This window comes from Tympanuchus pallidicinctus, unplaced genomic scaffold (genome assembly GCF_026119805.1).
Source record: "Tympanuchus pallidicinctus isolate F22 unplaced genomic scaffold, pur_lepc_1.0 scaffold29, whole genome shotgun sequence".
Lineage (NCBI taxonomy): Eukaryota > Metazoa > Chordata > Aves > Galliformes > Phasianidae > Tympanuchus > Tympanuchus pallidicinctus.
The window spans coordinates 4,222,605-4,248,985 of NW_026294746.1; the positions used below are offsets into that span (position 1 = coordinate 4,222,605).

Genomic DNA, 26,381 nt, shown 5'->3' on the forward strand with positions numbered 1-26,381 from the left:
GCCAAATTCAAGAAAAATTTCTGAAGCTCTTAAAGCAAAAAAAATAATAATAATAATAAAAAAATTAATTGTTTAAAACCATGAAGTTTTTTTCAGTGTTTGGTGAATTTTAAAGAAAATGATAAAAGCAACGACCAGACCCAAACCAACAATTGACATGAGGATTCTGCACTGTAAAGCTTTATTTTTTTCCTGTGCAGTCAAGATGCTGGTCATGAAAGCCCAATCTGTAATTAAAACAAAGTGATTGCTCAGCTTTATTGTATATGAATATAACTTTGGAGTTAAGTAAAACGTTTTAAGTTTGTCAGTGTTTGCTTGGTAGGTTATTGCTCTTTAGCAGAGAAGCAGTCGCAAAAATAAGTTCAGTGCTGAAGTGAATGTTTGCATGATTTGCTTTTAGTTGTGCTTGCCCCTTGCTGATGGATTAAATATTTTTCCCTCCTCCTAAATGCAGGGCTTCAGATAACAGGGAGCGTGCTTATGAACATAGTGCCTATGGACACCATGAACGGGGGACGGGAGGATTTGATCGGACAAGGCATTACGATCAGGATTACTATAGAGATCCTCGAGAGCGGACTTTACAACATGGGCTCTATTATACTTCTCGGAGTCGAAGTCCAAACCGTTTTGATGCTCACGACCCCCGTTACGAACCTAGGGCCCGGGAACAGTTTACATTGCCCAGTGTGGTACACAGGGATATCTACAGGGATGATATTACACGAGAGGTACGAGGCAGAAGGCCAGAACGGAATTACCAGCACAGCAGGAGCCGCTCGCCGCATTCGTCCCAGTCCCGGACCCAGTCCCCGCAGCGGCTGGCCAGCCAGGCCTCCAGGCCCACGCGCTCCCCCAGCGGCAGCGGCTCCAGGAGTCGGTCTTCCAGCAGTGACTCCATCAGCAGCAGCAGCAGTACCAGCAGTGACAGGTAGGCCTCTCGTGGCTGCGGTGGACGCGGTGTCACCCGATCCAATGCGCCGTAACTCAACCCAACGTGCCATCGGCCAATCCAATGTGCTGTAACTCATTGTGCCGTCAGCCAACCCAACGTGCCATCACCCAGCCCAACGTGCCATCACCCAGCCCAACGTGCCATCACCCAGCCCAACGTGTCATCACCCAGCTTGGTGTGCCATCACCAAGTCCAGCATGCCATCATTCAATGTTGTGCCACCATCCAACCCAATGCACCATAACCCAACTCACTGTGCCACCACCCAACCCACCCTACCGTAACCCAATCCAGTGTGCCATCACTCAACCCAATGTGCTATCATCCAGTCCAGCATGCCATCACCCAGCTTGGTGTGCCATCACCCAACCCAATGCACCATAACCCAACTCATTGTGCCACCATCCAACCCAATCTACCGTAACCCAACTCACTGTGCCATCTCCCAACCCAATGTGCCTCTACCCAACCCAGTGTGCCAACTCTGTGTTCCTGGTGCCTCATCTTTGTGCTGCAGATTGATGGCAGTTTGTGAGTCACGGTGCAGGGTCATGAGCCTCTGAACCAGAAGGTGTTTGGTGGCAGCTGTTCATTGATGTAGAAGTAAGCTGGCATGAAAGATGGAGAAGCTGAGTTGGTACAAAACAGAGTTGAGGTCTGTGCTGTTGATGGTGTTCACTGTTTGTCATGGTGGATATGTGCAGGATCCTTGAGGTGCTAGCTAGATGAAACACCGTGCAGAGCCAAAGCCTTGCTGCAGACTGGGCTGCTCTCGACGTGATCGGAGAACGGGTTAATAATTCTCCTGTTTTAAATTAGGGCATAAGTTTATTTTAAGGTCCAGCTACTTTATACAGGGTGAATTTTATAGTATTTTTAGAAATGATGAGTATTATTGGCCTGCTTCCTCTTCATTCCCTCTTACCGCTGACATTTAAAAGATGAATGTATTGCCTTTCCAATTTCTTCCTATGTTTCCTTGCAGCAAAAATTGTAGACTTGGAAGAATTTTTAAAATCCAGATGCATTTCCCTAGCGATAAGAGCGTGTCCTTGGTTCTGTAGTTCTGTAATTTCTGTGGCTTCGTTAACCACATGCAGGGGAAAAAGAAAAAAAAAAAAAGAGTATGAGATTGAATTTCTTTAAGTGAGTGGAAAATTAATCTTAAAATGCCTCTCAGATATGTAACTTTTTGAGAGCAAATCCACCCTGAGTGTGGAAGAAGTTGCTGCTGTAGCTGTGGTTGTTCCGTGTTATTTGGTGAAGGCTTTCCGGAGTTGGAAACATTTCCTTTGCATCCCAGTTCTTTTTAAAAAACCTGAAATATGTAATAAGTAAATACATGTAGTGTAAATATTTAGTGTTTGGTTGTTACCTTGAATTGAATTTTACCAGTGGTAATTCACTAGTAGTATTCTCATGAAGTCTGTCTTGCTTGGACCAGAAGGGTTAGATGGGCGGTGTGAGAAGAAGTGAGTTCTCTTGCATGCTGTTTTCTCCTCCTGGACGCAGAAATCCAGGTCCTTCAGACTTCAGAGGTCTCAACAATTGAGAGATGAACTGAAAAAGTCCTGGTTACATTAAAGGTTTAAAAAAAGAAAAAACACAAGCAGGAAAAATCCTCTCTTCTGGTGCTCCTTTGCTCGCAGTGAGGATAGAATGGAGTCCAAGGAACTTGTAATATCTATAAAACACCGCTGTTAGGATGTTGAGGCTGGGGGAAATACAGTGTGAGTTTTAGATCTTATCCCACTGGAACAAGGTTTGCAGATTTAATCAGGAGATAAGTGCTGTCTGCTCTTTGGGCATTTCATTTTCTTGACAGTCTGTAGTTCTGGCAATGGAAGATGAGGTGATGCTCTGGAAGGAAAGGGAAACAAACTGTTTTTTTGGTCTTTCTATAAATTCAAATTCAGTGGAACAAGTGATAGAATCTTGGAGGTAGTTTTCATGTTGAAGGATCAGAAAGGAGTTTTACGTGTCTGTAAGCATGAGGCTAGATAGATAAGCAATTAACCGTGCATTTACCTTGTAAAGCAAAGTCCCACCTGGCCTTGAAGTCATGAAGTGGGGCTTCCATGTTCTCAGCACACACTGAGCTTGGCAGCATAAATACGTGAGTGCCTGGTGAGGTGGAAACGGTCCGTTCTGTCATGCTGAGAATATTCAGGTCCTCACTGTTTGGAATCACTGGGCACTGGGAGAAATGCCTTCGCTGTGATGGTGATGAAGCCACAGAACAGGTTCTGAGCAGGGCTGTGGGTTCCCCGTGCCAGAGAGGGAATGGAGAACGCCTTGAATTGTGTGTTCAGCTTCCAGTTAGCCCTGAGCATGGCAGGCAGCAGGATGGGATGCGATTCGATTCTGCTCCGCTCCGTTCTGACGCGGAGCTGCTGTGATTGTTTGTGTTGGAGAGCAGTTTGTCACCCTGTTTGCACACACGGGTGGGTCGCTCACCCACGCCCCAAAAGCACTGTGGTCAAACAGTGGGGCTGTGAGCAGTGCAGGTGTTAAACAGCATGGGAATTGTGTGTGCCAGCACCACTCCTTTGGGCTGGGAAGGAGGAGCAAAAGGGCAGCAAGGGAGAAGGCATGGCTGCATTCCTTGTGGTGTGGTTTCCTGAGGGGTGTGTGGAGTAAATACAGTTTCCATGGCACAGAGATGGTTTTCCTGGGCCATAATGGGAGGGAAGATGCTCTGCAGATTGTTCAAAAAAAAGAAAAGGAACAAAGCTTTTCTTTCGTCAAGGTTTAGATACTTGAAATGCGTGTAGGGGATTTGTAATGGGAACTGCAAAGGAGTCGTTTAGAAGATAAGCAGCCGTGCGGGATTTCCAGCACGTGGACGTGTGCGATCGTGCCTTCAAGTTTGCACTCAGCAGCCCGAGGTTCCCTTTGGAAAGGAACATGCCTGTGCAGTTTTATTTGTAATGCTGTGAGGGCAGCTTGCAATCAGCTCAGCCTTTGCTTAATGATTGTGAGGTCAAGGATGTTGGCAGCAGAACTCCAGCCTTCGGGTGCGCCTGACCCTCAGCCTGCTCCCAGCAGGAAGGCTTGGAGGTGTCTGCAAGGCCAAATTTTTCTTCCCTGCTTTTTGGGAGACCCCACATGGCACAGAAACCGTGCTGTTGTCATGGCAGCTCCATCCCTGTCAGTTCCACGCTGCAGTTCCTCGATCCCACGCACACTGCAGCAGCGCAGATTTCCTCTGCAGCCCAGGGAAGGGCTGGCTGCCTTGTGCTGGTGGATGGGGCCGTGCCTGAGCAAAACGGTCACTTCTCAGTGCGTTTTTAAGTCTTTGATTTCCTTCCAAGTGTTTTGCTTAATCATCTCGAGTAGGCTGAGGGAAGGAAAGAATTAGCTGAGGTCAGGGAAGTTGAAGCGGCCCGTCTTCCTTCTCAGCAGTGAGGCTAAGGCATGGAGAAAGCCGCCTCCTTTTGCTGCTGTGCTCTGGAGAATCAGAGGAAATCAAAAGCTAAAAAAAAGACAAAGCAGTAAACACCAAGAGTGATGGCTGTGCAGAGCTGGGGGTCCGAGTCCTGCTGTCTTGGAGGGAAATAGGCCTGGGATGTGAGGGGCAGTGGAAGGGATGAGAGGCACTGCAGCACCTGCCGTGTGCTCCGCCGTGGAGCCGTGGCATGGCAGGCACCAAAAGGTAGGGGAGGGGATTCCCATCATAAAGACCTCTGGAATAATGAGCAGCTTAATAATTTCTAATGAATATTCACGTGGAGGAATGAATGTAAAGAAGGAAGGTTGTATTAAATGCTTCCTGAAGAAATGCTGGTCATTATGATGATCAAAGGAGAGCTCCAGCCAGCGTCTGTGTTCAGTCATACGTGTGGCCATTAAGGCACAGACACAGAGTCACTTCACGTCTTAAAAGGCGAGTTTGCAAATACAGTGATGTATTTTTTTCCCCAAGGAGAGCGTTTTTGGCTGTACCAGGGGCACAAGTGCAGGCACTGTGCTGCCTTCCTTAAAGAACTGAAGGGACGTGGCTCTGTTTGAGAGACCCAGGCATTAACCTTAAAAACAACCTAAGTTGTTTATGCCGTGTTCAAACTGAGGTGACCCAGGTGAGGATTAATGGCAAATAAACCTTACTGGAAAAAGATTGAATATCCTCCCTTAATCTTTAGCCACTGAATTAGCCATGTAACTGATGCACTCAGGCTTACCCTCAACTTCCACGCATCAGCCATAGTCTGCCTGTGACTTCGCTGCTGCCGAAACCACTAATGATGGCATCAGGGTTTTAAGCACGAAAGCTTCTTAACGAGCGATTAGATCTGCCTCTGAGATCCTTCCAGTCAGCCAGGAATGCAGTTTGCAGAAGAGAACGCGGCGTGGTTACGAGTGGCAAATCACAGTGGGAGGGAGAAGGGAGGGCTGCGTGAAGGGGAAGCAGTTTGCGTGGGCCAGGATGTAGTCATAATTTCTGAAATGCCAAAGGCATGACTGCATGTTTTGTTTAAAGGGAAGCAGAAGGTGAGTTTGTAAAGGGAAGAGTAAGGAAACACACTGCATAGATAGCGTGTTAATAAAAAGCAGAACCTTATGTTAGCATTTATTAAATGCTCAACTGCTAGGAGAACAAAACTAACCCTTCTAATGTGTCTGGCGTGGAGAAATCAGGCTTCTCCGAGCATCCTTCCTTCGTGTGAGATTCTGGTGATAAAAGCAGGGAGACCTATTTTTTCTTTCCTGCTATGTGCTGGATTTAGAAACAAGCAGCCTGTCTGCCTGCGAGCACAAGTGCTCCTGGTTGCAGGAGTGAAATGTGGAGCCTTCCAAGTAGCTCTCTGAAAAATGTCCTTAGCTCAGTGCACAGTTGCTTTTTGTAGCTCCTGGTGATTATTTTAGCTAGGAGATGCTTAAAAATGGAGGATTGCAGTGAGAGCACCTTCTGGAGGATCCTGTCTGAGAGGGAAGTGGTTTTCAGGTCTGTCTTGTTTCTTCCCCAGCTGCTTTGTATTTTCCCAGCGCCCAGAAACCTTCACTGTTTTTGTACCTGGGCAAAATTAATAAAAAGTCATGGAACGCTTCAGGAGCCAGTAGTTGAGGCACAAACCCACGCCATCCAGAGGACGTTCACATGATTTATCATCACACTTCCATTTGAGAGTACAAAAGTCAGAGGCGTTGCTGGCCCACCCTGCGATAACGTGTGAAAGAGCAGCTTTGTTCTCTGCCTGTCGATTCCCAGCCCCAGCAGCCCTGTATCACCTGGCCGTGGGGAGCTGCAGAGTGCCCTGCTTGTTGTGGCTGCTCCAGCTCTGACCTCCTTGTATCATCTGACACCTGGTTTGGTAAGAGTGCTGCAAGACCTCAAACCCTTAAATTATGGCAGGCTCACCCAGCTGCTTGGAACTTAGCCCCTCCCTGACATGTTTGTTTACCGCCTGGCGTGTCCTGTTGTCTGGATTGTGAAGGATGAATAGGCAAAGAAAGGAAGCTGTCAGGTTTGTACCTCTTTTCTGTCCCCCCTCACTTTCCCGAGGCGTGCGGGCGGCGTTCAGCTCAGCTGGAGAGCAGGAGGTGCCCTGCGCTGCTGGGCTCTGGCGCGTTGCTGTGTTTGCTCTGAGGAGGGAGGTGAGGAGCGGCTCGTGTCGTGGTCACAGGAACACAGATGCTATCTCACGCTGATCTCAGATGTCGTTTTTGTCGAGTTTGCTTTTTAATATTAATATTTCCCTTGACTTTTTCAAACCACGTGCAAAGGAAAGGAAGAAGTTTAATGAGCGTTGTGTGGCTTGCTGTGGATGGGAGGCTTAACTCCTGCTGCCCGGTGAGCAGTGGGGCCAGCCAGCCTGTGTGGGAATTCCTTGGACTGAGGGTGTTCACGTGGGTGATGTTTTTCATTTGCATTTTTCTACACTTTTGCATTTTTCCCACAAGTATCAAAGTCTTCACCCTCCCTCACTTCACGGCCTGGTTGGGGGGATGGCACTGCTGGGCTTTTTGGGGAAGAGGAGCGGGATTGCTTCCTAATAGATGGTCGCAGAGCAGTGCTGTGTGTGTCCTGGGCTCCCAGCCACACTGATGTTTAATCACTGCATCACAGCAAATACTGCTGACAGCGTTTGCAGTAGGGGACTGTCAGATGTTGTCTCAGAGAGGAACTCAGGGGCTGCTCCGTCATGTGACGCTGCCTTTGTGCATGTTGAAGTCTGGCAGAACTCTGTATGGTTGCTTAGCAGATAGACACGTTTTTTCCTATGATATGATACTACACTGCAGCACTTCACCTGTTCCAGAAACTGTTTTATTTTAACATTTGCGGCTTAAGTGTTTTCTATTCATGAGAAATTTCACTGAAAGTTCTACTTTTAGTTTTATTTTTATTTGCACGTGGGCAGCAAGTGAAGTCATTTCCAATTATAGTCCTAGCCAAGAGATCCATCTGTTCTTTGCATTTTCAAACGACAAATTAATCCTCAGCATACAACTCATCACACGTCTTCCCTTTTCTGTCGTGCACCTCCTGCAATCACAGGAGCAACATGGTTTTCCCAGGCCTTCCTTTTGCAGTAGCCCTGTGCAGGAGGACAGCACTCACCCTCTGCTCCAGCTGCTGTGGTTGGTGTAAAATAAAGAAGCCTGGGAGACCAGTCAGCCTTTGATGTAGTTGGCATTTCTTTAACAAGCTGGATGAGGTGTCGGGCAATAGAACTTGTTTCCAAACCACCCTTAGTACACATCCTTATTTCTGATTGAGCAATAACGTTGCTTTGTCCATTTTCACCCCTGGGACAATAGTGGCCATTTTTAGAAGGACCAAACTTGCACAGCTTTACCCGTCAGAAATGGAATTTCTATATTAAGCTCTGCACGCTCCCAGTTTTACTGTAGCAGCAGTGTTTATCAGCTGTGTGTCTTGGCTCAGCTTTCGCTGCAGCTCCCATGACAGAACAATTCTGTTTGTTGATAAGAGAGGGTGCGCGACTCCCAGACAGCCCCAAATCCCAGCAGATGAATGGGGACCGTGGTTGTGCTTGGAATGGCACTTTGATGCCCTGGTTGTATTCAGGGTAGGTTTCTCTCAAAGTCCTTGGTAGGAGCCTTCCCAAAAGCATTGCAGCCGTGGCTCAGGAAGCCACCTTCCGTGTCTCTTTCTCAGTGTGTTGGAAAGCTCTGGCCTGCCTTGAGCCTCAGCCTGCTGCCTGGGCGAGCACTGCACAACCTTGGGCAAAGCCCTCCGCTTCCCTTGTTTTTCCACCTGCAGCGCAGGGCTGTGAGGCTGTACCTAGCTCATTTCATTCTCTCCCAGGTGGGGTTGCAACATATTCATTTAGATCGTCTGTAGATAGCTGGCAAAAGTTGTTTACTTTAACAGCCTGACGGTAATTCTGGCCAGAAGGTTGAGAAGAGATTTTTCCTGCAGACTGTGCAAGCTGCAGCAGCGAGCCCTGCCCCGCTGACGTCTGTAAAAGCAGCTGTGATCACAGGCAGCACGCAGCAGCACGGGGATGTTCCCAGATCTGGAAGGGAAAGCTGCTCTGGTTCACACTGGTGGAAGCTGAATCGTGGGAACGTGTCGGCGCGGAGCCGTTCTGCACTTCACCCTCGAGGCCTCTCTGGCTTCAGCCTCCCCAGCTCAGGGCATGCAGTGTTTCGCCTTTCCTCTGCCTCTCAGGACTTTTGTTTTGGCACCGGCGCCGTGCGTTGTCCCCAGGGGACCTGTGTGCAGCAGGTGGGTGGGCAGCACCTCCAGGTGGCCCCGTCCCAGCACAGGGCTGCAGCTCCTGGCCGCGGCGAGCTGCTGCTGGGCCCGTAACCACTGTGTGTTTTCCAGGTTAGCTGTTTGCTTCTTGCTCGGACAAAGTTCACCCCGACAGCCGAGCCTGAGGACAGGGGGATGAGGTCAGGGAGTGGTGCTGGTGCTGGGCACCGTTCTCAGCCAGACGTGGATTAATGCAGAGTAAATATGGCCCGTCCTGGAAATGGTGTTGTAACCTTAATGACCAGACACTTGATTTGGGTTAAAAACACAGGAACCGTACCTTAAAAATGTACCGGTCCAAGGCTGAAAAAGCCCTTCCAACAGCCTGTGTGAGTTGGCTGGCTAACACATCCAGGGTTGTCGTGGCTGTGCTACTTTCCCATGGCCTTTAAACATCATTTTACTTCTTTCAGTGTAGGATTCCAGCCCAGCAGGAGATTGCTTAAGTCTCCTTTCTGGGCGTGGTAAGGCAGAAAAAGTTGATTAAAAGAGGTCGTCCTGGTTTCATTTGTCTGCAGTTTGTAATGACCTTTCTTGGAGCAGTAAATACTTCGATATCTGCTGAGCTCTGATTTTTCACAACTGTTTTCTGCTTACAATGTAGCAGGTCTTTTTTTTTTCTCTCTCTGGGTAGATTGTTTTCTCATGGCGGTGTGTTGTTAAATACTTCTGAGGGTGACATGCACAGACCAAAGTTCCCTGGGTGGCAAGTTTTCAGCGGCTTGACACGATGCCAGGAGTGTGGTGCAATGACTGCCTCCCAGCACAGGCTGGAGGTACCATGAGGCAGGCTGCAGGCACACAGTAATGACACAGAGGCACTGTTTGGTGTAGCTCTGCCCCGGCTTTCTCCACCCTCACATGCCAGGCAGCTCATGTGTTGATATTAAAATGGAAAAGGTTGTTATGAAATGGAAAAGGAGGGTTTGGGCTCGCTGTGGTATGTGTGTGTGGGCTGAGCCCGCCCAGCTGCAGGCCTGCAGTCTGCAGAGCACGGCAATGGCTTGTTAACTCAACACAAACAAACTGGGGATGTCTGACTCGCTTCTCTGATGCCTTTTAGTCAGGCTCAGTAACTCCCTGTAGCAGGGGAAAGCCCCACGCCTCTATTCATTTCCACAAAGGTGAGAAATGGTGTTGTTGTGCACGCATGCTGACACGGCCTCGTGTCACACGGGATGCACCGTGTGCACCAAACAACCTGAAGGGCTGCGGGTCAGAGCTTGAAGAACGTGCACCAGCTGTGAGGAAGGGATGCTCAGAGCTCTGGGTTCCCGTGGAGGCCCATAAATGCAGCAGGACAGCCGTGTGGATCCTCTAAGTGGTGCCTGAGCTTTGCTATGGGGCAGGCTCTGATGGGTGCTCTGTTCCCTGGGAGGATGCTCAAAGAGTGCAGATCTGCCTTGGCTTGATTTCAGAGGGTTGGTTGTTGGTGACCTTGCTCCCAGTTTGCTGCTGGAGCTCCATGTGCTGAGAATGTTCAATTAGAAAAGATTTTCAGGTGGAATTTAGCTTTAGCAAAAGTGTTCTGAGCACTCTGACACAAAGGAAGACAAAGTCTGAGTAATTCTGAGTAATCTGCTTGTTCCAACTTATTTACAAAGGCAAGGGACTTTGAGTTTTGTTGGAGGCCATTAGTTGCTGTTGATAACGTGTGTCCTTTGGGGTGGTTTGGGACTTCAGCACGTGTTGAGGATGAAAGGAACCCTGGTGAAACACATTTTTAGTTTGGTGCAGTGCTTTAAGGCAGAAATAGCAGCTTAAAATAAACCTGTCTCAGAAAATAAGGCATTTCCAAGGGCGAGCTCCTTTGCTGCATAGTCCGAATGTGACACGTTGCCTCATGGTGACCATGATAGCTTTTGCAGAAGTGCTGGCCACCAATAACCAGGTCTCCAGAACTGCTTTTCCAAACGATGATTCTTGCACTCAGGGTCTGTTGGCCATTCCTCTGCTGCTGTTTTCCCAGAGCTGACATCGTTACGCCCAAGAAATCTCATCTTGTGTCTGGAGCCCATAGACAATAAAAAAACACCACGAGGATTTGTGTCTTCCGGATCAGCACGCGGCGCTGTGCAGGCCTTGCTCTCTGCTTGCAGATCATCTCCTGTGGCAGAGGTGGGATCTGAAGAGGGAGGGATGAGAAAAAAGAGTTCCTGCTATTTCCATTCAGAGATTGCTCCGTGTTAAATGTGAATTTCCTGGGCTGTGCTGCTGCCGTGGGCTGTGAGCAGCCTGCTGGTGGGGCAGGGCTCCCTGTCCTCAGCAGATGATTGCTGCTGGGAGGTGATTTTGGCAGGGTGTTGAATCGTGGCTGACCCAGGCAGGGCTCCTGGTTCTGCCTCATCCTGGCAGAAACAGAAAAGTGGCTTTGAATAGTTCTCTAAAAGAGCCCTGCATCGTTTTCCAGTTCCGCTTACACCTTTTTTTGAAGGAAACTGTTAAAAAAAACCACCTGATTTTTACCTTTTCCCGCTGAAATTTTGCATGCGTTTCCCCCTCAAACAATTTTAGGCATCTTGCCTTCTAACTCCCCCTGGCCACGAGGGCTGCCTTTGTTGTTGCCTTTTGTCCCCAAAGCCGACGTTCAGCTGCCTGCTGCACACATGAACGCTTCTGCTTTATTTTGCACCCAGGCCTCCCTGCTTCCTGCTCGCTGCACTACAGCTGACTCACACTTCTCAAATCAGTGCTCAGAAATGACAGCCGTCCCACATTTTAGAACTGCAGGAGGGTAAATCGGGCTGTGGGATCCCTTGATTCAGCTCAGCAGCAGGGATCCTTTCACATGGGCTGCCTCGGAGCCCGCTTTTATCTCCGCTGTGCTGGGAACAAAGAGAGCGGCTGCCTTTGTGTGCTTCGCTTGGGAGCTTTCATTTATCATACATAAATAGCACATAACTTCATCATTCTTTACAACTGCAAAACGCAATTAGTTGAAAACGAGGTGTATTTCAGTGGGAGGGAGAGGTGTGCTGCGTGTGCCAGGATCTGGAGCGTCATCTTTGCAGTTACAGATGAGAAAAGCAACATCTGTGTGCTGAGAACCAGGCGTGCTCAGGCTCACTTTTGTGGTCTGAACCCCAGAGCTCTGTTCTGTGCACGGTGGGGACTGTGCCTGCATGGACACAGGCAGAGCACTGGGTTGCTGTTAGGTTTATCGTGATTATTAGAAAACAGATGCAGAGATAAATACTGTGAGTAAGAGCACAGGCATCCTGAGTGCTTGTAAAACCCTGCAGACAATTGGATTAATGTTTTAAAAGGGCTCATAAATTATGCTAGTAGCAGAGACCGTGTGGGAGAAGAAGGCTCCAGGTCTGCCTCCTTAAAGAGCCATCTCCTTACAGCCCCCATTTCCATCCGGTTTTGCTAACAGAAAAATCAAAGCCCTGTTTTGTGTGAGGCCAGGATAAAAGCTGCAGCAGAACTCGGTGCAAAGCTCTGTGCAGATCTGAGCTCGATGAGCAAGCGTCTGAAAGCTGCCTCTCCCCAAATGAGCGTACGTCACAAGCAAACCTCCTAAAAGGCAAATGAAGCTGTAAGCCTGAGATGTTTAAAAAAGCAAATTCCCAGCGCAGGCTGCCTCTATGTGAGACGTGTGTGTTGTGACAGCTCAGGAGATTAGTTGTGCTGGCATTCTGCTCGGCTGAGTTTACATGGACGTTGAGGAGCAGGTTTCCCTGTGCTGGGAGGAGGCTGCGTGCCAGGCAGGGAACAGCCGAGGGCAGGCACTAAGCTGTTCTTCGGGACGATCCCGGCTAAGGGTGGTTATTTTCCAAATACAAGGAAAAAAGCAGCCATATTAGCAGTATTCTGGGACCGTATCTGCATGCAGCATCCATGTTTTAGCTTTGTGTGAAAGCGTTCTGTTGTTCCGGCTGAGACTTCCTATAGCTCACTGTCACATGCTTGTTTTGATTCTGCTGCGGCTGTAACTTCATGACACAGCAGCTGTAATTAACTCTTCCATCAATCTCCCATTCACGCAGCAGAAAACCTTTGGCTTAAGCTCTTGAATGATTAGATCCATGTTTCTTCAGTTGGAAAAGGGACGAGCTCCTACTGAAAGAAAGGGGAATTGTTCCTGCTGCCGTTTTTTTTCCTCCCTGAAAACTGAATAGAGAAAGCATGATTTTTTCCTGGAACGCCTCGAGGCCTCCATTTGCTTTGGGACACAGATCCCCAAAGCTCCATGCACGCAGTAGGAGTTAGCAGCGCGTTCCCCCTTGCCCAGAGCCCCTTGCTAAAAGCCAGAGCTGTGCTGTGTGATTCATCCCATTCAGCGCAGTGTTTGGGGCTGTGCTCTGCTGCTCTGCTGTCTCACCGCGTTACCCGCGGAGGATTGCTGCCATTCTAACAGCTTGTTCAGCTAAAAATATCCCGTTCCCATTTTAAAGCACCGCTCCGATAGAAATCCAGCTCTACCACTGACTTCAGAGATACAATCTCTCAGCAAAGACGGATATCTGAAATGTTTGGCTGGTGGTACCGAGCAAAGACGTGCAAAGGGGCAGAGTCTCGCTGCAGCCCTGATGTCTATTTTCACTTCCCTGGGGTATGGCACAGCACGTGGGGCTGCTCTCAGTTTGGAAATTATTTTCAGACTCTCCCCCTTCATCCTCTGGTGGTTGTTGTGTTTTCAAAAGGTCCCTGCTGCCCCTTTTGCTCCGTGCAGACAGAGAAACAAAGTGCGCAGCCACAGAAGTGCAGAGCGTGGTGGGAGAGATGTCCGCGTCAGATGGTTAAAATGGTCAGGAACACAAAACCATTTCCCTGGGAAAAGAGGAAGAGAAAATGCACTGGAACAGGTTGAAGGAGGCTGTGGATGCCCCATCCCTGCAGGCATTTGAGGCCAGGCTGGATGTGGCTCTGGGCAGCCTGGGCTGCTGGTTGGTGACCTGCACACAGCAGGGGTTGGAACTGGATGAGCACTGTGCTCCTTTTCAGCCCAGGCCATGCTGTGATTACGACATGAAGTCAGCTGGTTTAATGTGAAGAGGGAATGCAGGAAACCTGTGGAATAATGTCAGATACAAAAAAGATGAGCTTGTTTCTCATTTCTAACACGATACAGAGAGAAATGTGAAAAGCGGTGAACTTCAAAGCGTGGCTGTTATTTCTGTGCGTGGCAGATCCTCCTCCCTGCTCACTGAATTGAAATTCCAGCGGAATTTTTTAGAAAGTCGCTTGTGTAACGGAGCCTCTCCAGGGTGATGTCAGACACAATTATTTTTAGCAGTGTTAGAAGCCCTTGTGCCTCCGGGAAGAAACCAGCCACTGAAGATGCTGACGTGTCCCCACTGGGCAGGTCGCAGTCACATTATTCTCTACATTTCGTATTCTCTGCAGAGGTGATACCTGTGGGTCCTTTGCAGCTCGGGATGTCCTGTGGTTCTGGGATCCATCCCTGGGAGGTGTGGGGCCTTGGGAGACATGAAGGGGCTGCCCATCAGCGTGGCAGTGCATTTCTTGTTGTGCTGTGGGGGATTCTGCGATGCGCCCTGTGTGTTTTGCCGTCCTTCGCATGCTGCGCCCCAGCTGATAAGCTCTGTCATTCCGTCTCCCCTGTTGTCCTGGAGCACAACGGGATCCATCTGATGTTTTACCCATATTCCATTTCCTTGGCCTTCACCTCTGAGGGTTCTGTAGGGTGGTTGTGGAGCATCTCTGAGCTCCCACGTGTGCTGGGAGCAGCTCTTCTGCCCCAGGTGAGGAAGATAAGAAGGCATCAGGAGAGCCCTGTCCCCATGGTTTGATGTCAGCACGACAAACAGCTGTGTGCTGCCGCTGACCGCAGCGTGCTCCAAGAGCAAAGACAGCTCTGAGAGCTAACCAGAAACCCACCACAGCTCAGGCAAGGTTTGCTTTCTGATTCCATCCCCGTTGTCCTTCTGACCGTTCCCCTGGTGCCTTTTGCAGCAGTGACTCCAGCAGCAGTTCGAGTGACGAGTCGCCGGCGCGCTCAGTGCAGTCCACAGCAGTCCCCGCGCCTGCATCCCAGCTGCTTCCATCTCTGGAGAAAGATGAACCCAGGAAAAGTTTTGGGATCAAGGTCCAAAATCTTCCAGTGCGCTCAACAGGTACGGTCACGTGCAGGAGTGTTTCTTCGGTGTTCCAGAAAAAGGGAAAAAAAGAACTGAGCGTGGATTATTGACTGGTTCAGTAATTTTTATTCTGTATTCTTGGTGTTAAATATCTTTTTGAATTTCACTGTTGAATGGGAAAATGTGTCATTTGATGAACCAGCTTGCATGAAACTTGGTTCATACTTGGTTCATATGCTGCTGTCACAGTGCAACACAGTTTGCAGATGACGTATGAAAAGCAGTAAGTCGTGGTGCTACACTGAAGAGATTTCATTGTTACTCTGCTAGAGATGGAAATGTGAGGGATTTATGTACATTAGGCCTCTCTCCTGTATAAATTCCAAGTACAAGGGTGGATGGTGATGGGACAAGGGGGAATGGTTTTAAACTGAGACAGGGGAGCTTTAGGTTGGATATGAGGAGGAAGTTTTTCACCCAGAGAGTGGTGATGCGCTGGCATAGGCTGCCCAAGGAGGCTGTGGATGCCCCAGCCCTGCAGGCATTCAAGGCCAGGCTGGATGTGGCTCTGGGCAGCCTGGGCTGCTGGTTGGTGACCTGCACACAGCAGGGGTTGGAACTGGATGAGCACTGTGCTCCTTTTCAACCCAGCCATTCTGTGCTTCTTCAGCCAAAGGAGCAGTCCTGCTGTGGCTTTCGTAACTTGGGCCAGGAATTTAATGTTTTGCATCCATGAAAGAAAGCTGTGGTTATGATAAAAATTGAGCAGTGCTTTCCCCTCAGATTCTTTCAGCATTGCCAAACTGAAGCTGTTGAGACAGAAATTTCCACAGTTTTATTCCATTTGCTGTCTGCCTCAGCACAGTTTCATTCTGATGCAGTTAAAGAACACTTCAAGTGTTGCTTAACAGTTTCTGAAGGCGTTTTGTTGGGAGAGAAGTACTTCCATGCTTTGGACATCCAAACTGACATTGGGTACAGGGCTGTGGTTTTGTCAGAGGTGTGCATTTTTTTCACCTCAGGAAGAAAAATGCATTCTAGGTTTGGCTGCAGGTCTTAAAAATGCCCTGCAGCTTATTGCTGTGTGCAAGGAGGATGGAAGGAAGTTCTTCAAATGGCATTGTAACAAAGACTGGATAGGAACGGGTAGAAAGATCACCTGCAAGGACAGCTTTGATCAGGCTTCTAGTGCCATAGATGTTATGAAGTGGCAGCATATGAGGTTTGTTCCCCAAAGCAGAAAATAGATGCTGCCCAGGGGAGGAGGGCAGAGTGCTGAGGGAACATCCTCTGTGGCCCAAAGCCTCCTGTAGGAGCAGAGATGTTTGTGCTGAAGGAGACAGGGCTGTAAGGGACAGCAGGGTGGTGCCTTCCACAAGGCAGCTGTGTGCTGCCCCTGCAGACGGGGTTCTCTCAACAGCTTCTGTCTCAGCTGTGGTGCAATGGTGGGAAAACTGCTTCATTAGTGACCATCTGTGAGAAGCCCAGCATGTCCCATCACCACAGCTACTGGAGCTGGTGCTTAGAAATGGATTTGCAGGGTTAAATTTGAAGCATCTCCAGTGTTCCGCTTAGAACTGGTGGGCAGCTTTGGCTGTCAGTTCTCACCGTGCCTCAGCTCCTTGTTTGTGTAATACAAGAACTTAGGGGTTTTCTATTGCACTGAGTGCTGAGTCATGTTTCAGAAAGAGTATTAGATTTCTGAACGTTCTCCCAAGTTGTTACAAGATGTGTGTTCACGCTACTGACGCACGTTTGTTGGTTTAGATACAAGCCTTAAAGATGGACTTTTCCATGAATTCAAGAAGTATGGGAAGGTGACGTCGGTGCAGATTCATGGGGCCTCTGAGGAACGGTATGGACTGGTGTTCTTCCGACAGCAGGAGGACCAGGAAAAAGCACTGAATGCCTCCAAAGGAAAGCTTTTCTTTGGCATGCAGATTGAAGTGACAGCTTGGATAGGACCAGGTGAGACCTGTGCCCAACATGTTGCTGCCCTGGGCAGAGTCACTGCTGAGGCACTGTAGAAATAAGCAACTTTAAAACTGCCTTCCTGATGAAATGTAGTTTTAAGAAGCTGGGAAATGGGCCAGAATAAATTCCAGAGCTAGGAGAGTGGATAGTGTAGGTCAAACAGGGAGAGAATTCCAGTCTTAAACCTCAGAGAAGGAAAGCTGCCATCCTCTCAAACAGTGGGATCTGCTGCTGCTGGGAGGAGCAATCAGATCTCCCATACCTCAGCGGAGCAGGAGCCAGTAGTGTGGTGTAAGCATAGAGCAGAGTCCCCACAGCCACCTTTTTTCAGCTTTTAATTAAAACAGCTAATAACGGCTCAGGCAGCGTAGTGTGAATGACTAATCAGTGAAAGCTGTGGCATTGAGCACGTCGATTTCACACTGTACTTCAATTGTTTGTTTAAAAATAAACTTGTGAAAATCAACTTTTTCCATATGCTGTTCCCCAAGTGTGATGAAACCTCATTGAAATTCTTGACAGACATTGATATCTGTAAAAGAGTGAAGTTTCTAGGGAAGCAGATCCAGAATGGAGCGCTTTTCCATCTGAGGATGCTCCCATTCCACAGTGCTCACCCAGTGGTGTGATGCTTTGAATTGCACATGAAGAGGGCAGTTCACAAGCTGTATTTTTGTTTAAGACATTGGTTGGTCTCATTCAGATCGTATCTGCTTGTCAGGAAGTAGACTTGCACAAACAAATCAGCGTGAAAAACCCACATGAAAAACACTCTGATGTGTTAAAAATTTCTCACTCTTCTGCTTCTAGAAACAGAAAGTGAGAATGAATTTCGTCCTTTGGATGAAAGGATAGATGAGTTTCACCCAAAAGCAACAAGAACTCTCTTCATTGGCAACCTGGAGAAGACAACCACCTATCATGACCTCCGCAACATCTTTCAGCGCTTTGGTGGCATAGTGGTACGTGGATTCTTGTTCTGCTCTGTAGGGCATTATTGCCCATTCTTTCTGTACAGACCTATAAAATGCTGTGAGTGGTGGAACATCGTGCTGCTGATAGCAGATAATTCAGTCTTTCTATAATAATCTGAATCATTCATCTTGCTGAAATATACCTGAAAGCTTTTCTTTGCGTTTTGAGTGGAATCTTAGCACATGTGTGTTGCAGAGATAATTTAGTAGTACAAACAGTCGGGGGAGCGTTGGTAAGAAACGTACCTGCTGCCAGCCCAGAATATTTGCAGAAGAGCAGAGCTGAATAGTTGGGATTTAAATACTCCTAGTGCTGCCCTCGTATTTAATCACTACCACTCTGTGAAGTCTGCGTTTCCTATTCATGTCTGAAACAAAGTGTTGAGCTGCTGCATGTGGCAGTAGCCATCAGCTATGGCAGTCTGTTCCCTGACAATAGGGCAGAGGAGGCACTGAACAGATGGGGTAGTGATGACACATGTGGGATTTGGGTTTTTGGCTGAGCAGGCTGATCTGCATGAGGTAAAGCAGCAATCATTCCCCTCTCCTCTCCTCATGCTACCAAGTCGTATCAGTACTGCATTTATGAGAGATTTGCCAGAAAATCACAGTGAACAGAATTAGTTGAATCTGAGCTTCTGCGCTTACAGTTTATTCCGTGTGCTCACTGCACCATTCTTTGGAGGCTGTGGCTGCACTATCTGTTCTGCTCTGGAATGCTGCTGTAGCTATTGAGGTGTCAGTGAAAGGAAGGGACAGCGTGCTGCTGTGTGCGTTGTGGACAGACACAAAATGCACGTGTTGTTATGGCTGGCAGCTCTCGTGCATCTTGAAATCCCTGCTGATTTATGAATTCACACAGTGCCTGTGGCTTCCACCCTTCTGCAGTGTTGTACCAGCTGAGCTGTCCCGATAAAGATGCTTATCAGTAATACTGCACTGTCCTGTAAATTGGATTTTCTATGAAACGGTGCTGTATTGTCAGCATTATTAATTGGTCAGAACTCAGCAGCAGTGCCGCCTTGCTGAATTTCCATGAGAACTTACAAGCTCAGGTGTGAAAGGGACCAGCTTCATAATCTTTCCAGTGGATAATGAGCAAAATGATGGTTTTTTATTTGCCTGCCAGAAGAAATTGCTTGCCCAGAGTGAGTGGTCAGGTATAATTTGCCACAGTTGCAATAGTTACACGCAGTAGTTATATATAGCTGCTTCAGAGGCTTGGAAATGTAGTCCTCAATTAGCATTCCACTTAAATCATTAGGTCAAGGCTATAGAATTCCAATAGTTGTGTAAATCTCTGTTCACTTCTGTTTTCCCAGCTAAAGATTTCTTAGGTGACACCATGTCAGACTGCTGCCTTGCCTCTGAATTTATTAAGCACGAAATCAGTCTGTCCTGACTGTTGGAACGTTTGTGCTTAGACTGGTGCTGTAGCACTGGCAAGCAGTACACAAAGGAAGCTTCTGCGATTTAAACAAATAAACCCCAGCACTCCACCTTCTATTTTCAGCTTGGAATGAATCATAACATCATGAGTTTGTTCAGAGGCTTTTGGTACATTTGCTGGTATGAGCGCCGAGCTTGAATGTTAACCAAATGTCAGCTGTAAGCTTGCTGCTTTTATTTTTAAATCAGTTAAAATGAGCCTTAATTAGACTTTCATTGCTTTCTTGTGCCTGCATGTGCTTTTGAATGGGCTCATGGTGGCTTAAGGTTAAATATCAGCAGTGATAGAAATTTGGGGTCCTTTTTGTCTGTGTCACATCAGTGCCAGTCTGGTTCAGGAGATGTGTCCAGCATCCCTCTCTGCCTCTAGGAACAGGATGGATCAGGTTTGTTTGGATGAGAAACCCTGTGTGGCTTTTGGCTCAGAAATGGGGATCGGAGCAGGCTGTTTTCTCTCAAGCCTTTGCAAGCAGAAATTGAGACAATTCTTGGTGTTATCTCTTCTTGACATAATATTAGCAAAGCAAAGCTGCTGTTTGTTGATCAGGTCAGGCTGGCTTCTGTGGGGTTGAATTCTGAATCTGCATTATAAAGAGCTCTTCCTGTGTAAGGATTTGGTATTACCAGTGAATGAGATACAGCAGAACAGCAAAGTTTTCAACTGTCTACTAATGTTTAAATCCTCTCTGAAAAAGCATTAATTAAACAGTGATTGTGAGCATCAGAAGTCCATTTAGATCCATTAGTTACATTGTTGAATATCCTTTTCAGCCTGTTGCTGATTGTCATTTCCTTTTTCTCCCCAGGACATTGACATTAAGAAAGTGAACGGTGTTCCTCAGTATGCATTCCTGCAATACTGTGATATTGCAAGTGTTTGTAAAGCAATTAAGAAGATGGATGGGGAATATCTTGGCAACAACAGGCTCAAGGTAAAGAAATCTTCCCATGGATGGTATCCTTCTCCTGGTTACTTTGGTTTGCAGCATCTCAGGATATTTTGGATCAGCTTAGGCCATGCAAGTGAGAATTTTTTTTAATGCCTAGACCAGATTAGGGCGCAGTGTTTTCACCACCTGTACTGGGGTTAACCATCATTTTTGCTGGCTGCCTGAGCAAGAAGGCCCAGCATGGAGCAGAGCTGGAGACTGCCATTCTTTGTTCTGCCCCTTGAAGGCAGGGCTGGGGAGCTGCCCTGGTACTGACGATAAACGGAGGCTGTGAGTCCCCAGAGCCATCAATCTGTCACCTTCCAGAAGCATTCAGATTGCACAAGAAACAAATGTTGTCAAACACTGTATTTGTTTAAGCATGCAGAATTATTTTCATTAATTGCTGTTTGATTTTTTTGTCTTGCTTGCACCTGTGCAAGATGCTAATTTTAGAGAACCCGTAGGAACGCCTGGCTTTTTTCAAACGACTCTTAATTAGGCGTGCTCTGTTCGGTGAGTTTAATGCTTGTGAATTGTACTGATGGACGTTTTGCCCTTTTGTGTTCAGCTGGGTTTTGGGAAGAGCATGCCAACAAACTGCGTGTGGTTAGATGGTCTTTCTACAAACGTTACGGATCAGTATTTAACTCGACATTTCTGCCGATACGGGCCTGTGGTGAAGGTAGGTGGGAGGCTTTGGTGTATGGTTTGAAGTTGTTACTGTCTTCCTTTCTTCACATCCTGTCCTTTCAACCCCGGCTGTCCAGGGCTTTATGGCTCCGATAGAGAAATTCTCTCTGGGGTGTAATTTGGCTGACAGGGCTCTTCTAGCTTTGCATCTCGTCCATCTGATCCATAGAGCAGTTGCTGCTGGAGTTTGGAGTGAGCCGAGATAACGAGTATTGGAACCCGTGTGTAGCTCTTGTGCAGAACAGCCTCACCCCAACAAAACTTCTTTAGGCTGCTCACACTGTAGGAATAGCAACCTAAGCAAGTAGTTACACTTATGCATGCTAATGACATAAATAGACACGACTGCGTTTTTTCATTAGAGCAAAAAATGACTTCTTAAATGCAGTTAGGACAGTCACACGTGAAGGAGAAGAAGAAGGGCAGTGACTGTGGAGCATGTCCTGCAGCAGTGGCACATCACCAGCCCCTCCGTGAGCGAGATCTGTGCACGTGCTTCACCTTAAGCACTGAGTTGTCCCTGTCCTTCTGTTGGACATCGATGTGCTTAAAGTGAAGCTGTGCAGCTACAGCTTCTCAGGATGTCGGGGTCTTGCCTCCTTAAGGAACTCTGTGGATTTGTGTTGCAGCTTTGACATTCTTTATTGTAGTTGTTGTTGCTTGAATAATAAGTCTGTGTTGCTGAAGGAAGCTGATATTTGGAAACTGGGTGTTTAGCAACTGAGGGTACTGCAGATGATCATAACAAAAACTGTTTCCATTTTGTGTTAAATTAAATGTTCCCTTTACCTTTTTTCCCCCCTAAGACATATTGGAAATTTTTTGAAAAACTCAAAGTAAACCAAGTGAAAGTACAAAACTCAGTCACCAAAGAAAAAAAAAAATAAAGTAAAATACAGAAAAACAAAATAAAGGCATAATATACCTCAAGCCACAAGATCCACAATTCAAAGCAGTCCCGTGTGCTTTTATTGTCTCTTCATTACAATATGCCTCATCAGAAAAGAATGGAAATTTACTTTGCTAAAAATCATTTTCTTACTGGTATCCTCATGACTCAGGATTTTGTTGGGACTGACGCTAAGTCCTGTGGATGAGGCTCTTATTTGGTTTTTGTTTTGTTTTTTTGTTTTTTACAGGTGGTGTTTGACCGCTTAAAAGGCATGGCCCTGGTTCTCTACAATGAGATTGAATATGCACAAGCAGCTGTAAAAGAGACCAAGGGGAGGAAAATCGGTGGGAATAAAATTAAGGTGTGCAGAATGACCTCCAAAACAAAACCAGAAACAAATTGTGTGTAGGCCTTACCCCTGAACACTGGCATTTGCAGACTGCCAGTCAGAAGGACTCTCAGTGGGACAAGCATGTCCCATTTCCCTAAGGCTGAAACTATTTTTCGCACTCGGCTTATCGAGCTGTTAGGGTATCTCAACCTGTTACCTGCAGAGCCTTTTCCAGTGTCCTGCCGTTTGTTTTGCTGAACTTGTCTCTCTAAGCTCCTGAGTGTTGGTGTCCGTGTTACTGCCTTATTGACCCGAATCCAAGGCGAGATTTGCTTTAATGTTAGAAAAGTCCGAGCTGGGGGCTGCAGCTGCACGGGGTGACAGAGCGCTGCCGTGTGGCTGCTGCGTGTCAGTGCCCCGGCCCGGTGTCACAGCCTGCTCCTTGAGGAAGCCTGGCCAAACCTGCCATCTGCTCCTCTTGACAGAGGAGCTCCTCTTCTCAAAACTCCTCTAAAAAAGAATGGATGGAGAGTACTTTTTTCCTGGAGCAGCACTTAGCATCTGCAGAGCCATCTTGGATTTGGGTGAATATGGTAAAACCTGTTCTCAGTGTCCCATCAGTGCCACTAAATGGGACGTGAGGTGTTAGCCACCCTCTGAATCACCTTCTTCCTCCTCCTTTCTTCTCTCCTAAAGAGTGGGTGATGATTTCAAGCATGGTCTCTCATCCGGTACGTTAACCTAGCAGCTTCATACCCTTGGACCCCTTCGTTCCTTAGGAGTTGGATATACTTCCGTTTCTAAGTGTGGCAGTTGAATATAAGCAGCCTTCATACAGAATAAAATGCACGACCATTCACAAGTTTCCTATCATGGGTCTGTGGGTCTTGCTCCTTAGCGACCCTGGAGTAAGCAATGCCCTTAGTATCTGTATATCTGCTCCACTGGTGTGGTTATACAAAGTCTAGGCCGATTTAGGAAAAAAACAAACCCTCAAGATTGTTCTAAAAAAAATAATAATTTCATTAATGTGATATACAATTCATTAAATCCATTTTAATCATTAATTTTTGGCATCAGTTATGCCATTGGCGTCTTAATATTCACATGCTTAGCTAGAAAACAGACAATCTCAAGATTGCAGCTAGAATAGGGAGTGATTTTTGGTGCCTTTCCCATCCCCACTGTTGCCTTGGTGTATAAACCCAGGCAAATAATGTGGAGTCTGAGAAGAATAATACTGACCATGTGGAGATGTAAGGCACTTGGGAATTTTAAATGGAGCTGCAGCATTGGAAGCATCAATACCACGAGAATAACGTGTTTTTCTTGCTGGGTTACTGAACAGAAGCTTCTCATGTGCTTCTGGTCTTGCACCTAAAACCCCAGCAAGAAGTGGTCACACAGATCCACACAGCAACACTGGGTTGAGAGAGAGAGGTCTTCTTCTCCTGGGGATGTGTGAGGTCGGCCAGTCCCAAGGAACGCTTGGCTTTTTTATTGTTACATAGGATAATCCCCATTTTCAGTTCAGCTCCCATGCTCAGATTCCCCAGCAGACTTGAAGGCATGTTAAAATGGATGGTTTGTCGTACTGACTGTGATTAACCTTGTATTTTTCAGGTGGATTTTGCAAATCGAGAAAGTCAGTTGGCGTTTTATCATTCCATGGAGAAAACAGGTCAAGATATCAGAGACTTCTATGAAATGCTGGCAGAAAGAAGGCAAGTGTCTAATGCAATTATTCTTGTTTCTTACTTCTTCGGTATCATATTCAGTGCAATTAAACTTTCTTCAGGCCAAGTTTTAAACGCTGGGTTTTGTTCTTACCAATTTTATCCTTTTAAAGTTTCATTTAAAACATTTTAGCATATTTTTATCATCTTCTACCTTCTCAACTTTAAAACATAAAAACCTCCCCCCTCAGAAAAAAACCCACGCACACAAAAAATCCCCAGCAAATTTTGGTGGCTGAGCTCAAGCTGTGCATTAAAGTAGACAGGATATCACACATCTGCAGTGTAGACAGCTACTAAAACTCGTATGTAAGGTGGAGGCTTCAGCTATCTGCATGTATATTTAGTATTCAGGTTGTGGTGACGGGTCACCAGGACGCAGTTATGAGTCATTCGTTGTTTCCTAAGAATACAGAGACTGGTTTATCTGTGATGCCTGAACCCTCAGGTGTAATTAGGTTATAACAGTTGTTTGCATATAGTCTGATCAGCTTCTGCTGCTCATCTCTTGAGCAAAGATAACTTGTCTTCTATCTACCCCTTGTCAAGAGTTCATTAACTCGATGAAACTATAAAAATGAGCAAGGATGCTTTTTTTTTCATCTGAAAAGTGTATTCTGTGTTGATGTCCATCTACAGCATCTGTCATGTTGGTTTCTGACCATTTTGTGCAGTTTGCAAAATCCTGTGCTGCCTCAAAACAGCCATTTTTATTTGTATGCCCTGGCTGAAAGCAGCCTTGCACAGAAGCACTCTCCTTTTGTTCTTTCTTCCCCCTATGGTGACTGAATGGAACATCAGTGTTTTTATTACTAGTGACAGCAGTGAAGGCTGAAAAACAGAACGTTTTGGTTTTGTGGGTGTGCATTTTTGTTACCTTCAGATGCTGGCTACGTTGTTGGGATTCTACCTATGAATAAGCTCAGTGTGATTTGGGCTTTGATTGTACCTGTCTGCTACATAAATCTAGTGTTTATTTTTTTTGACAGCAAAATAGATTGGGCTAACATGCGTCCAAAATTGCCAGATGTAAAAGTGGAGAGAGTTTAGAAATTGGCAATCAGGATTTGCACAATGGAAATAAGTTACATTCATTCTCTGGTCTTTGCCAGATGTTGTGATGTGCCAGCAAGAAGTCAGTAGTCATTTTCTCTGAGCTACACCAAACTGAGGAAAGAGTAGTGCATTTTCAGATGTCTTTTAATGCACAGAAGTCAGCTTGGGCTTGTCTTCAGTGTGAAATAATTCTGAGCTGCACATTTATTCCTGGAACAGCTTGATAGTTGGGTACATGTTAGACTTGTTTTTCCATTTCTGTCATTACGCTCGCATTGTCATTACTAGATACTTAGGAGTAATGAATCATGGAGTGATTGAACGAGCTCTGCAGTGTGTCTTGTAATTCTGCATCTTCTGGTCTCCCAGGCTCCTTCTGGCACTTCACTGACTCTGGCAATGTTGCTGAGAATTGCACCAGCCAGATTCCCTTAGGTTTTAATTGTATTCAGTCTAAATAGGATTCAAACCAAAGCGTGTTTTTTAACTTCACAGAAGTTGCATTGATACAACATAGGGAATAATCTCACCAGGTCAGTGCATCATAAATCTCAGATCTTTGCAAAACCAGATGGCTTCAGAAAATCTGGAAGCTTTCTTTACAACCATTACAAACCCACATCATGTGGTGTTTCACCCACCATAGACCCGCGTGAACGTGAGCATATCCAGTTCTGCAGTCTGTGAAATTACAAATGGGATTTCTTGAGTAGGAGGCTGGAGGCTGGGTTGTCTCTGGAATATCGTTGTGTGAGGTTGAATTGTGTAATATCACAGACTGTTCAAAGCTGCCAAAGATTTCTTGCTGTTAAAGCTCTGAAGGAGTGATGACTTTGGGGCAGAGTGCAGGTGGAGCAGTGTGTGCTGCAGGAGAAAGGCCATTTATCCTCGAGCATCCTAATGGTTCATAAATTATTTAGAAATGGATGAGACTGCTTTGGTGTGTGGAGTAGCCAATCCCTCTATTTCTTCCTCTTAGTAAATTGTTACTGAATACAAATGGTGCATTTTGTGTCTGGTTTTGTATTTGTTGATTAAAATGGAAAGTTAACAAACATGGCAACTTCCTTCTTCCTATGTGTTTACCTACAGCTGCCTCTCACAGCACCCACTGTTGCTTGCAGAGTGAGGTGGTTGGGTTTTTGTCTTCCGTGTTAAGCCCTGTGTGTTTTGTTATTTGATGATTTTTATTTTGTACATTTCTTACAATGAGGAAGCTACTGACTTTCAGAATAAAACACAGACTGTAAAGCTAAGTTACTGTATGTAAAATAGGGTGTGCAAAACACTCTGTAGTGGAGAATAGGAACATGAGCTCTGTGCCATGCCTGTATCCTACCCCTCTGCCAGACAGTCACAGTCACTGTTAGGAATTGCTTCTTTTTGCAGTTGAGGGTTATCAAGATGATAATGCTAGCTGCTTGACTTTGCTGAGTGCTTCCTAAGAATTTGCCTGCTCTTACAAGTGGGCTGATACTTTGGTGTTCAAATAGGCAGTGTCAGCATGTCACAGCAAAAGAGCTAATTTTGGAATTAAAAGTTCATTTAAAGGGCCTAGGATTTCTAAAGAACGATATTACCTCTTCACTGCTTAGAAATGGAGACAATCCAGCCTT

General features: G+C 46.6%; 1 protein-coding gene across 7 annotated transcripts in view; it reads left to right on the forward strand.

The window, feature by feature from the left end:
* SPEN (spen family transcriptional repressor) overlaps nt 1–26,381 on the forward strand; it is a 56,268-nt gene that overhangs the window by 18,078 nt on the left and 11,809 nt on the right. For 5 of the 7 annotated variants that reach the window (XM_052692025.1, XM_052692026.1, XM_052692027.1 and 2 more), the window contains exons 3-10: nt 458–934; nt 14,607–14,767; nt 16,499–16,699; nt 17,516–17,667; nt 19,935–20,060; nt 20,629–20,742; nt 21,890–22,003; nt 23,597–23,697. In XM_052692025.1, the coding sequence (XP_052547985.1) occupies nt 458–934; nt 14,607–14,767; nt 16,499–16,699; nt 17,516–17,667; nt 19,935–20,060; nt 20,629–20,742; nt 21,890–22,003; nt 23,597–23,697 (1,446 nt within the window). The remainder of the gene's footprint in view (nt 1–457; nt 935–14,606; nt 14,768–16,498; nt 16,700–17,515; nt 17,668–19,934; nt 20,061–20,628; nt 20,743–21,889; nt 22,004–23,596; nt 23,698–26,381) is intronic. The other 2 variants (XM_052692028.1, XM_052692029.1) reach the window with 1 other exon arrangement.